Source organism: Aphelocoma coerulescens, chromosome 6 (assembly GCF_041296385.1).
Source record: "Aphelocoma coerulescens isolate FSJ_1873_10779 chromosome 6, UR_Acoe_1.0, whole genome shotgun sequence".
Taxonomy (NCBI): Eukaryota; Metazoa; Chordata; class Aves; order Passeriformes; family Corvidae; genus Aphelocoma; species Aphelocoma coerulescens.
Window position 1 is genome coordinate 26683014 of NC_091020.1, and position 12672 is coordinate 26695685.

Here is a 12672-nt window from a genome sequence, read left to right on the forward strand (position 1 = left end):
TCCGTGATACTGCCCACGCATCCTGCACTGCCATGGGCTGAACAAGCACTCAGTAAGACATAACAATAGACAGAAGTACTGGCCCGGGCGCTCTGCACACACAAACCTCTGCCGAGTGCCTCCATATCCTTCCAGGACCTGTCACAAAGCAGAACCGACTGCTCCTGCCAGCTCTCTCCATAACCTCTGCCCAATGCCTGGCACCAGGCAGTCCTATACATATTTCCTCCCTGTCTGAGCTGCATGCACACAAAGGTGGAAAGATGAGGTTCCTGTCCTTCTTCAAGCTGCCAAACCCAACACATCACTGACTGCAAGAGAAGACAGACGGAGCAAAAGGCAGATTGGAATCTTTTATTCAGTAATCAGTCCTGCTGTGTGGGTAACATCTTAGCAACTGGAACCCAAGTATGCAAAAATACTGAGTTTTCACAGTGAAAAACCAGACAGTATAAAATATTCCAGTATTGCCTCTTAAAATCATTATTGAAATAAGACCCCTGTTTCAAAGGCAACGTGCTGATTTATTTTGTTTGTTTTCTATGCTCAATCCCTCCCCCAAAACACTTGTTCAGACAGCAACCCTCCTCAGCCCCACCTTACCCACACGTGTTGTGGGGCAAGAAACACTACATGAAATCCCTTCTTGACTTCCAAATGCTTACTGAAGAATGTCCTCCCGGTAGTGCCAAGGTCCAGAAGACGCAGGTGATGGGAACAGGGAGCCTTGCTGATGTTCTACACACCGCAGACAATGGTGGTGCTACTGAACTCTGGCCAGAGGCTCCGTCTCCCGGAGCAGCCACTGAAGAGCTTCGTGCCGGCCTTGCCTCTCCAGCTCTGCTCCAACTACTTCCCTGCACTTCTGATGGTACTCGTTCACCCAGTTACACTGGAGAAAGGGAGGGGTAGGACAGTCAGCACACACACAGAAGAGAGTTCGTGACCTTACAAGTTATGTACAGCCAAAAACATTGGTAGGTCCTTGTGCTCTTTGGGTCTGAGCTGTTAGGCTGCACTGGAATCCTGTCCTGAACAGGATTCAGATCTCTATTATATGGAAGTAACTTGTAAATTTGATAAGGGTAGGAACTGAAGCAGTTTGTTCTGGGTTTTCAGAGGAGACAAGAGTCAATTCAGCTGACAAGTAAAGTCTCTGCAAATCACTGCCTCCAGCAAGTCTGAATAGCTGCCTTGGCACAGTTTAATAAACAGCTTTGCAAAATTGTAACTGGACAATGCACTCCTGAGGCAGAAGCTGCCCTATTGATCTGAACAGGTAACCCTAGGGCAGATCTTGGTACCCTCCACAACCCTCCTCAGCAAACAGAAATGCAAAACAGGGTTATCATTCCAAAGAGAAGGATGTGCTGAGGTAAAATAAGGAGTATGGTAGAAAAACAGGATGAAATATGCCATGGAGAAGGTAGTTGGAGACTTAAAAAGAAAGCTTAGAGTATGAAGCTGTTCAGGAAATAAACGCTGCTGAGCAGGTGTCAGAGAAGTCTGCGCAGAGTTCCTATGTACTGAACAATGGGGTGTGCCTGAATGGGACTGGTCACAAGCAGATAGAGACAACAAGATGGAACAGTCATCACAATAGTCCTTGGGGAAACAGCATCATAAGACAGACATTTGCCAGAAGCAAATTAAGGCAGGAGTAGGAAAAGAGATGATAGCAGCAAGTATCGTACTAAGGGAACTACCAAAACAACATAGTTGGTGGGACCCTCACTGCCCTCATATAACTTAGATAGGAAGGACCTCTGAAAAGCTCGTTTAGTTCACCCCCTCACTTCAAAGTGGATCAAGCTTAAAAATAAGTCAGAGTGCTCAGGATTGCTCTCTGGATCTATGAAATGGAACAAAGGCCAGTGGTTCTTGCAAACAGAACAGAACAAGCTGGTTCTAGTGTAAAGAAGGCGATGCAAACCTGTTTTACTTACCTCCTTTTCTGTCAGCAAATTAACATCAATCATTTTCATCTGGATTGGAACCAGGGTCAAGGGTTCAAAAGTCAGGCTCCCTCTGTTTTTGAAATTGTACTGCAGCAGAAAGACAAACGGATTGTATGGTTTTAGAAACAGCTCCACCTGGATCATACTTACTCCTTGGTTATGTCATCACTACAGAACAACCCAGGTAACACTCAAATGAGAGGGTAGCAACTTACAGTAACATTTTTCTTACAGCTCAAGCAAAGAATCTCAATATAAACCTTAGTTACTTCTTTCAGTGGTCCCTTTCTAAAGGTCAAAAATCATACAGGACTTCAGCTTGATGACTATATGATCATTTTCAGTCTGGCACTTCTAAAAGCATAACCAGCCAGACTGGCAACTATAGTGTCAAGATCTGTAGTTTCGTTTCTACTGCTGCTGAGGACTCTCTACCAGAAAGGAAAATCCCAACTTGAGGTCAACCAGTTCTACAGCAATGACTCCAAGGGGCTGAAAAGATGCTTCAATACACAGACAGAAAACAATTTAAAACAACTCTCACACACACATTTCAACCCATGGAAACTCTGCAGCTGTTTTCTGTGCCCCCATTAACAAGGGTGACTTAGAACCACTGTTCACCAGTGTGGGGTTTTGGAGACCGGGAATCTTGAGTAGGATTTAACTGTCTGCAGCATGGTCCCACCTCAAGTTCCAGTACTTTAAGTTTTATAACCAGCAAGTCATGGAGAAAGGTGTATCTTGAACAGGTTATTCACCTTGGTTTCAGCAGGGATCACAAGGACGACGTTTTCTATTCGGATCCCAAAGGACCCATCTTCGTAATAGCCAGGCTCTGCAGAAACAGACAGTAATTAAATAAGCCACATTGCTGCACTCTGCAAGTTCTTATTCCCTATGGCCAAACTTCCCCTCTATGTCTTTAGTCCACTGAAGTCACTAAGCAATCTTGACATCAGGCAACCACAGAGGCAAACAAATTTCTGATGCTACTAAATAAATCCGCACAGAAGCCCCGAGCAAGGTGACAGCAGAAGTTCTCAAAGAGAGCAGAAACAAGACAGACAGCCCTCAAGCTTCAGAAGCTCCTTGGAATTCAAGAGAGAGCACAGAATACTTGTGTCATATACAAATACCAGAAACTCTGAAAATATTAATGTCTTCATGAAAGGCAGGTGGGTAACCCCTTCCTCAAAACACTCTTTTAGAGACTGTTCCCCTGACTTCCTGAGAGGACTTTGCAGCCCTGAAGGAATGCAAGTCTCTCAGCAAACCCCAGCAGGCTGTTAATTTACTACTGGAAGAATAAGGCATGCAAAGATTTAACAGCTGCCTCAAATAGCCCATAGCAAAGACAGGATCAGCTCCTGAAAGCTTGGTGTCCACCTTGTACTGCAGCCAGTTCTTCCACAGTATGCCAGGGCCAGCTGGTCAGCACAGCTCTTCTGCAGCCTGTGCTGTAGAGAGCAGGAAGCAGTCCTGCAGCACCCCACTGCAAAGGTGCTTCATGGAAGGTGAAAAGCTAAAGTGAGGGTCTTTACCTAGACAGCTTAAATGACAACTAAAACAACAAGCTGAGGAAGCAGGCCCAGAGCTTTTGATCCAACCTTTCCTGTACATCACTGTCACATCTATTCCCTCTGCATCCTTAAGAGCTTGGTCCCTCCCCAGTGACCAGAGAGAATCACCAGTGCTAAATACCATCAGAGACAATCATTCCAGCCTCCAAGGGCTCGTCTGCAAAGGTTTTGTAGCTAATGCCACAAGGACCCTCATGTACATTCAGGAAAGAGCCAACTCCATGTCCTGTCCCATGCAGGTAGTCCAAGCCACAGTCCCACAGGGCAGAGCGGGCAAAGGAGTCTAGAAGATGACCTGTAGACAGACAAGGAGAGAATTCAATCAAGTCAGGGTCCCTCAGAGACACTGACAATCACACTGAAGGTTCAAACCTGAAAAACATGCAAAAAAAAAAACGAACAAAAAAAACCTACCAGCACCCCCATCAAAAGTTTCCACCACCACCAACCAAAGAAAGCAAGTCATTGGATGGTTAGAAGTTATGGGGCAGATTTGACAATTGTGACATTCAGGCTCTTTCTCAGCTAAAGAGCCCCTCTCTCTTCCATTACATAGGTCTTGAGAAGATGGTCAGTAACAAACATTGCACTGCTGCTTGTTCCACTGGCATTTTCAGAAAATAATCTAATGGTTAAAGGTCCCACAGAAAATTCAGTACCTTTCGTAAAAGGAGCTGCACTAACTGAACTGAAAATAGGAGAGCTGAAATTGTATTTAGTGGACTAATCAGCCAGGCTTCTTGCCTGGATGACCACCCATTTCACACTGTTTCAATCAGAGGGCACAGAATTTCTGTTGCCTGCATGTGAACACCCATGTATCCAAGTTCAGACACCTTTCAGTTTCAGTTTGGGTTTCTCATAGCACTGTGCAGCTGCTTTTAACTTGCCTACCCAAGAATGCAAACTAAAGAAATCTCTAAAAAGAGGTGGTTTTGTATAAGGTATGATCAGGGAGAAAATAACTGTAACAAATTCACCAGAGGTGGATGTATGTCACAGCTTCTCCTGCACAAAATGAAAACAGCTCCTTTGTGTGTCATTTTCCCAAGTATTTTCCCACTGATATAAGAGATTCCACAGTAACTGGAAGAGAATTAGCCAGTCCTTATGAAGCTGGAAAGGGACCTCTCACTTTGATAGGGCCATTAGTAAAGAATAAAGACAACCTCCAAGCACAGAAAGGTCACAGACATGTCAAGAGTGCCACTGACTGATGAAAGTCCCTATCACCCTAGAGCCAGAGCACTTCCAATATCCTTCAGCCCCCTCAGAATTTTCAGCACTGGTTGATACTGAGAGAAAAGGCATCAGTAATCCAGAATCCAAACTGCTGTGACAGAAACATTTACATCAACATCTGCCTAATCTGCCTAGACCTGTCAATCATAACATTGTTCTCAGACCACTTAATGGCTCTTCAGAGGTCAAAACACTCCAACTCACCAACCCACCTTTGGTTCCATTTGGGAAGATGGCTGCACTCACAGCTATATGTCCCTTCAGGACATACGTGAAGCATTCCTGTCAAAGAAATGTGTGCCATAAGTAAAGAGGGAAAGAAAAAGCTTTCTATTTCCCAAGAAGAGAAAGAAAGGCTGCATCTTGTAGCAAATTGTGAAAGATATGGAAAAACTTGCTTGTGGTCTCCTGTGGCTGGAAATGCCAAAGCAAACCATGAGCAAAAGACATTTAAATCACTCTGAAGATCCCTCTCCAGTAACTACAGAGAGAGCATCACAAACTCAGACTGCAGGTTTAGCAGCAGCATTCACCTGATCTACATGACTGATGTCCTTTGTGGCTGTACTTTTACTTCCTGGGCTAATTGAACTATAACAATGAAATTAGTTTTAGTTAAGACTAATAAAAAGTTAAAGAAGCAATTTAAAATAAACAAAATTACATTGGTGAATTTTCAACAAAGACCTTTTCAGGTAAGTCTGAGACTGATTTTTCATATGGTACACTAGGCACAATCTGACTGGAGCCTTGCATCAAACACTGAGCCTTGCACTAAATTACACCCTCCTGGCTCCTGTATTGGACAAACCAGTAATATTTATCCTCAGTTTGCTGATTTTCTTATTTCTTAGAAGAAACATGTCATTTTGCAGATGAGAACTGTGCATTTTAAGATAGGAAGGTGTCAATTCTCTATAACAGTTTATATTTTGGAAGTCTGAAGTATGACAGTCTCCTTTGCAGTCTTTATCCAAATGCTGCCACATACTGGTAAATAAATGGTAACTCGATAGAGAACTTTGACTACATAGCAATAATTTAAGTATCTCTAATAATAAGGGTCAGATCACAAACCACAGTGTGATGCCAGCTTACCTTTTCATAGGCTGATGGTGTGCCAAAATGCATTGTCCTGGTCACATCTGTTGTACCATCTCTTCAGAGGCAAACAAAGATACAGGAACCAAAGGGATGGGAGAAAAATAAAGATCAAAGTGAGAATGCACAGAAAACCCAGTCACACTGCAACAAACCAACCAAGCTCATAAATGGATAAAGTCATCTGCTCTGTGCTCCACAAGACTGATGATGTAACTGCTCCTAATCTCAAAAATTCCTGAACACAGTGCTCCAGATGTAGCAATAATGATTTACAATTCAAACTGTTATCTTTCAAACATAAGCATCCCAAAGCTCTTCACAAATTAGAATCTAAACTTCTCATAAAAACGATGCTAATTTGAGGTTTAGCAACTGGTACCTGTCCATTGAGAACAGGCCAAATTTAGGCTATTTGTATGGAAGGTGATTCATTAACAGCTTTTAAACATATACTTATGCACAAATGACAGCCACCAGCTCAGGAAAGGGAAGTGTAAGGGGAGATAGTATCCCTTTCATCCTCAGGATGTTTTCTGCTAAGATTTCTAGAAATCATCCTACATTTGGATAGGGGTTAATCCAATATGTCAAAACTGGCTCTAAGTTCCTTCTGCAAATAGCATTTTGAGCCTGCTGTCAGAAACACAATGGCTCTTGAAATAATGAGTTCCCTTTGAAATGCTCACTCCTGTCCCTGTGCTCTTCCCCAGCACACACAGGCCATGGTCACAAAGAACTCACGGTTTAACTTCTCAGCAGGGACAAGCAAAGCATCCCTGTCACAATGCTCTGGTAAGTGCCATTGATGTCCAGCTTACATTGTATCCAAAGGGCTGCTTTTCATAGTGGCACTAAGGAAATCGTTAATTAGGCCATTGGGGGGAGGAAAAAAGACCTCCTTGTAAAAATCTTATCAAAGGATGTCTGTATGGCTCTTTTTCAAAGCTCTTCCTGACTGACATAACAAAAAGGCATAGCTCTAAAGACAAAGCTCATCTCAAAGGGCAGCCAGGCTTGTCCTGCGTCTTCCTGAACGAGCCACTTCTCATCTATTTACACTGGTTAAAAACACCACTTCTTTCATTTTCCATGGAGTCAAGAGTTCCATAATAAAGGAACTGAGGCCACTGAATGGCACTGTCAAAACAGCATTGAGTGAGTTTTCAGATATAATGCCTTCCAAAAAACATATCCAAGACCCAAGTGGCCACTGGGATGAGGAACCCTGACTCTGAGTCTCACTGAAAAGGAAGAGAGCACCACAGGGCAGTGCTGTCCTGCTTCTTTGCCCCACCTTGTTCTGACCTCAATACCAGTCAAATCTGCCCACAGGGCAGATCCTGGCAGGGTAGGTGCCTCACCCAGCTGTGCAGGCTGCTGAGCAGGCAGCCCAAGGTTAAGCCAGGGCAGTCAGGCCTGCTCCCTGTTCCTGCAAATTTATACCAAAACCATCAGCTAAAGCACAGCTCCCATCACACTGAGGGATGGATGGGACTCAGATGGGAAATGTACTTTGACATTTTGTCCCCGACCCCAACAAGGCCTGTCAGCAGCCCTGATCTGCTGTCTACTCAAAACTCCACATTGCCTCGCTTGCCAAGGCAACTGTGAGCTGACCCTGCAGGGGTCATGGGGAAAAGAAAACATGGCAGCTCAGCACTGTTCATCCACTCACTTGTACTGTGCTCCTGAGTCCAGGAGGTAGATCTCGTTCACAGACAGCGTTCTGTTGGTCTCAGGAACTGGCCTGTGCAGTTAAACACAAAGGTTTTTGTCCCACAGTTTTAAGGTCTCCAGCCCACGTCTGCAGTCCAGAAACCATATTAAGTGCAAGTTTGGATGTGTTGGCTCTGATTTCTTGTGGCAGTGATGGAAATCCCACACATGCTGAGCCAGGGATCATACTGAGGAGAGGATTTGTATACAGCAAATAGCACTACAGTACAGACCTTTGCTGCTTCCAGCAAAACCCTCAACTTCTGTTTCTGGATGTATTTCAGAACAGTTGTGGCACTTCATACTCATCCTTCCCAGACTTTTAGCCCCAAAAAAGCCCTTTTCTATGGCCCTGAGCAGTTCAGCATCATAATACATGCATGCTGCCAGCAGGGAGAGATCTTTATTTAGTAAGTGTGGAGTAAAGAAAGATAGCAGGCAACATCTCCCTGGAGTACTTTGTTGTGATTCCATGAAGAAGAGAGACAGCTCATTCCAACTATGTTTGCTGAGGGGTAAAAGGAGAAGCTGTGTTTCTCTTACTTGTAGTGAATGATGGCTCCATTTGGACCTGTGCTTGATATGGTAGCAAAACTCAATTCAACAAAGTCTTTCTGCTGACTGAAAGAAAAGATTGTGATCACTACAGCACAAGTGAGAGGAGCACAACAGGCACCTAGGGCACCTGGAGTGCCCCATCCTCAATTTCACATCACCTCGGCCTTCCCCTTGGTCTTGAAAGCACCTGGGCAAGCAAATTAGAGTAGAAGAAATGTACAATTTGAAGCCCTCTTCTCCCAGCCATGTGAAAACCTGTTTTCCAGAGCTACTCTTCCTTATAAGCAGAAAATTCACCACCCAAACCACCGAGGAAGAGATGTGATGAAAAATTTCTGCGTTGTTACTTATTTACTCAAAGGCATTTTAGAGGTCCTGCTGATGCATACATGGGAGTAACTCTCAAAACAAATAGTGTTCCTTCTCGATCAGAAGAGGAGGAAATCTAGCTTTTACATAAATTTCTCTGGGGAAAGGAAGCAACTGTCTTGTATTAAAGTGTCCTAACTTGCAGCACTCATCATTGCTATCTCAAAAGGAAAGTGGATAGGATCCAATGGGCTGGGACTTGTTTCTCCCAAGAGACCCAATTCTTCCCAACTCTTTCAAGTTTTCAAGGAAATCCATTAGTATAGGTTTGTCCTCAGGTAAAATACATCTGCAAGTGAGATGCATTTTTAAAGAATAAAATAAAAGCAATGGATAAAAAATGCCACCCAGAAAACCTCCCCAGAGCAGATTCACTTTTTACCTGCGGAACTCCTCTGCTTTGTCCGCAGCAATTATTTCTGTCACTGTTCCCTTTGGAACCTGGTGGACAAAGACATGGGCTGGATTAGTGCAGTGACAAGCAAAGAAAATGCTGTATGCTTAAGCACTGGGCCTTGTCTGTGCAGTATGAAACCCAGTCTGGAAGTGGCTTCTTTCCAGGTTTTCTGTCCTCATTCCTCAGTAATGACAAACACAAACCCAGCAATACTGTGCAGGGCATTTGAGAAGGAAGTGGAGACTGTCACAGAAGGATTGCTGAACCCTGACTAGGGAGCAGTTAGTGCAGTACTAACTTCACTGGGATGTACAGAGGTAACATCTCACAAGGCAACTTCTCTTCACAGACAGGTTACACTAAGCTTAAATAGTTCTCTTCAACAGCCCATGCTATTAGAAATTTTATGCTTTTAAATGGGAATGGAAGCAGTTGCAGAAAAAACAAAGTGTGTTAAACTTTACTTTAGGCATTTGATAAATTCAAACCTGTGACACAACTTCCCCTGGACTGGAAAACAGGCGAAGCAGGGCCAGAGCTAGGTTTCATAACCCCTGAGGCTGACTTCTTGAGGTACTCAGACATGTAAAAAGGCACCTTCTGGAAGTCATCAAGCCCTCTCCAAAAATAAAGTCAATAGACTCAGACATGCAGTAGCATAGCTCAGTAAGGTGCTGTGTAACACTTGGCACTCTGCACATCCTCTGTGTGCTTCTAACCCAGTGAATATACAAGTAATTTGTTTTTATCCCATTTTCACTGCACCTCCCATTCATAAATACCAAATTTGTTCATAATGGCAGACAATGCTGATTATCATGAGAGTAATTCCAAAGTACTGTATGAAACTAAATATTATTTTATTATTTACACTACCAAACCAGCACAAGACAGCATTAACACTACACTAAGCCTGCTCAGGTCATTTCTCACTTGTTCGAGCTTTGGTCTGTGTAAAATAAATGAGAGTATGTTTTTGAAAAAATTAATTCAGCCTTGGATGAAAGCATGATTGAAATCCTTGCAAAAAACACCAAACCACTAGACAAACCCTCAATTGTTTCCCCACTTTCAGCAAAGGCACTATAAAGACTAGCAAAATGCTTATGCCAATGAAGAATTTTACACAGCAATAGAGCCTCCAAGTTAAAAAAAAATTATACAATACCTCCTTTTCCAGCCAGTTAAAGAGCTCACACAGGGCAACAGCATCTTTAATCTATGTTAAAATAGGCACAAGAAAAGAAAATTGAGAAGAAGAAAAGTTTATCAAGCCTCAGTATAAACAGGTTTTGATGCAAAAGAATTCAACCTGTAAGTTTCAGAAACACAAACTAAGATGATCCAAGAGGTATTTTCAGGTTTTGCACCCTGTAATTTATATAAACACTGAAAAAGTATCTGGAGAGTTAATATCTTACTGTCTGAAGTACTGGCTTTACCCCACACATGACTTTCAGGACTATTTTGCTTTAACAGCCAAGATCTTGGATCTCAGATCACAGAAGGCAACCACACGACACATCTGCTGATGTAACAGGGGAACATGTCCTTTGGGCACATGGCCACCACACAGTCTCTGTCACACAGCTTCTGGCTCTCTTGCCTTATTTTTTTTCTTTTTTTTTCATTTATTTTCATTTATTTTCTACATGTTTGAAGCATGCAGGGGCAAGAAGCAGGAGATGTGTACAAGAGCAAGGCACAATTTTGTCCTCAGGTGGCAGGTGACAAAGAGCCTCTTCTCAGTACAATCATTTTTACTTCCCCTTAACTAACAGGGAGAGAAAAGCACTGAAATAGAAAGTACCGGTTCCCAGGAAGCTGCAGAAAATATGGGACAAGCCCTGCTTCAACTGGCACTTCTCTCTTATTGTGAAAACTGCTACTTGAAAACTAACTGGAAATAAACAAGAGAAAAGTTCAGCCCCACCACAAACCTGTTTCACAGACAGCTTCTTTGCTTGAAACTATGAAGCTTCCTGGGAAATCATTTCATGGAAGCCTCATTTCCAGTGTCATGATGACAAGACTAAAAGAGTGCTTTGAGGACACTGGCTGCTTCTGAACATCTTGGCCTGTGTTTTTGCACCATGTGTCGAAGAATTTCTGTGTTCTTTAGGCTGTGTTTATTCAAGTGATAACAATTTGAAGACTCCACTGACAAAGACAACAGAACTAGCAAAGGGGAAAGAACATCCCTTTAAGGGCCCACACTCCAAACAACACTTCTCAAGTCTGCACAGTCTTCCCACAGAGCAAGGCTGTTTCCTCACACTATTGCAAATGTTGTTCTTCAAGGGAATGCAAAACAAGCAAAAAATCTGCTTCAACAGCAGATGTCTGACAAAAAGCCTTTTTTATCCTGCCATCCAAATTCTTATTTGCTTTTTATCCAAAGCATTAAAACTGAAAGGAAAACATCATTTCTTTCCCTAAAGGTAAAGCAAACCTGTTGCCATGTGCAAGGAGACACTCAAGGCTTCACTTACGTGTGCTCTTCTCATGCCTTCTGTTTCCGCTGCGTTCTTCACAGCTTTTGCAATGCAGATGGGGGTATATGGGGTGAGGTATCGGTAAGCCTGCAGCAGAAGGACAGGGATTACTTGTGGATTAGTCAGACTACATAATCCTACAGATTTAATAACTCAGCCTGGCCACAATTTGTACTTTGGCAGCCTCTCTCAACCTTCAGCACTGTGAGATGCTGGTTGCCAATAGTCAGCTAAGTGCACTGGGGAATAGAGAGGAAAAACAGTCCCTGACTGAAGGAAGAACAGCCATAGGGAAATCCAAAGAACTAAATAACAGCTTGTCATGAAGCAGGGTGAAGACCTGGATATCCTAAATACCATAGATCTATATCAGTGTCTGAGCCATAGGTTTCCTGTTGCTGATGGACACTGAAGGCCCAGAGGCCAATGAGAAACACTACTTCCAGATGCTATGGTGGAACTTAGGCTGTGGAAACAGACCTAAAAGCCACCTTGACTTGTTACCTGACAGTCACCCTCAAGTAGCAAGGAGCAAAGGGCACCCAGCCCAGGTACCAAGTACTGAACATCACCACTGTTAATGATCAGCAGCTCTGACAAACACATCAAGGCCCCAAAAAACATGAAAGGCCTTTGCAGAGCTCAGCTTTACATGCTGCCAGTTCTGAGAGGAGCTTACATCAGTGGTTTGAGACAAAGCTTTCCTGTGCTTGGATGGGGTGACCCTGCATTAAGAACTAGTAACTGATCCCTTACCACTGCATACTTCCTCAAACACCACCTGTCCTTAGATTAGCAGGAATGCTTGGCTGGTTTCAGCACATCTTCAGAAATTCACCAGCTGAGGTGACTTGCCCAAATCTCGTCACACTTGGCATCAGGAGAAGGAAGAACTAAGTCCTTTGCCCCACAGTTCTTTGCTCTACCCATTATATATCAGGAGATGGGATGAGCACCTACAGAAGCACAGCCCAAGCAACATGTTGTTTTCTACTTTAAATGCATCAGCATACAAAGAAATATCACTCAAATTCAAGGAAAGGCCCGGTAGACACTCTGCAAAGACTAATTTCACATAAATCCTACAGGCTTACAATTTCCAAATTCTTAAAAACAGCAAAACAGTGACACCACATAACGCAGAAACTAAATTACAGAAGAAGTCACAAGAAAGTCAGAAAAGTCCTTTTATCAGTCAGGATAAATAGTCAGATTCTTAGGTTGGCTTGCCTTTTATAGATACTGGTAAG

General features: G+C 43.2%; 1 protein-coding gene across 1 annotated transcript in view; it reads right to left on the reverse strand.

Moving 5' to 3' along the window:
* Window positions 1-339: 339 nt before the first annotated feature.
* The window catches only part of XPNPEP1 (X-prolyl aminopeptidase 1), a 31490-nt gene continuing 19157 nt past the window's right edge, over window positions 340-12672 (reverse strand). Inside the window, exons 10-20 of the mRNA XM_069019983.1 lie at window positions 11420-11509; window positions 10096-10146; window positions 8913-8971; window positions 8147-8224; window positions 7563-7634; window positions 5882-5942; window positions 4996-5065; window positions 3663-3836; window positions 2720-2796; window positions 1947-2045; window positions 340-892 (exon numbers count right to left, since the gene is read on the reverse strand). Of these exons, the coding sequence (XP_068876084.1) occupies window positions 764-892; window positions 1947-2045; window positions 2720-2796; window positions 3663-3836; window positions 4996-5065; window positions 5882-5942; window positions 7563-7634; window positions 8147-8224; window positions 8913-8971; window positions 10096-10146; window positions 11420-11509 (960 nt within the window). The 3' untranslated portion in view covers window positions 340-763. The remainder of the gene's footprint in view (window positions 893-1946; window positions 2046-2719; window positions 2797-3662; window positions 3837-4995; window positions 5066-5881; window positions 5943-7562; window positions 7635-8146; window positions 8225-8912; window positions 8972-10095; window positions 10147-11419; window positions 11510-12672) is intronic.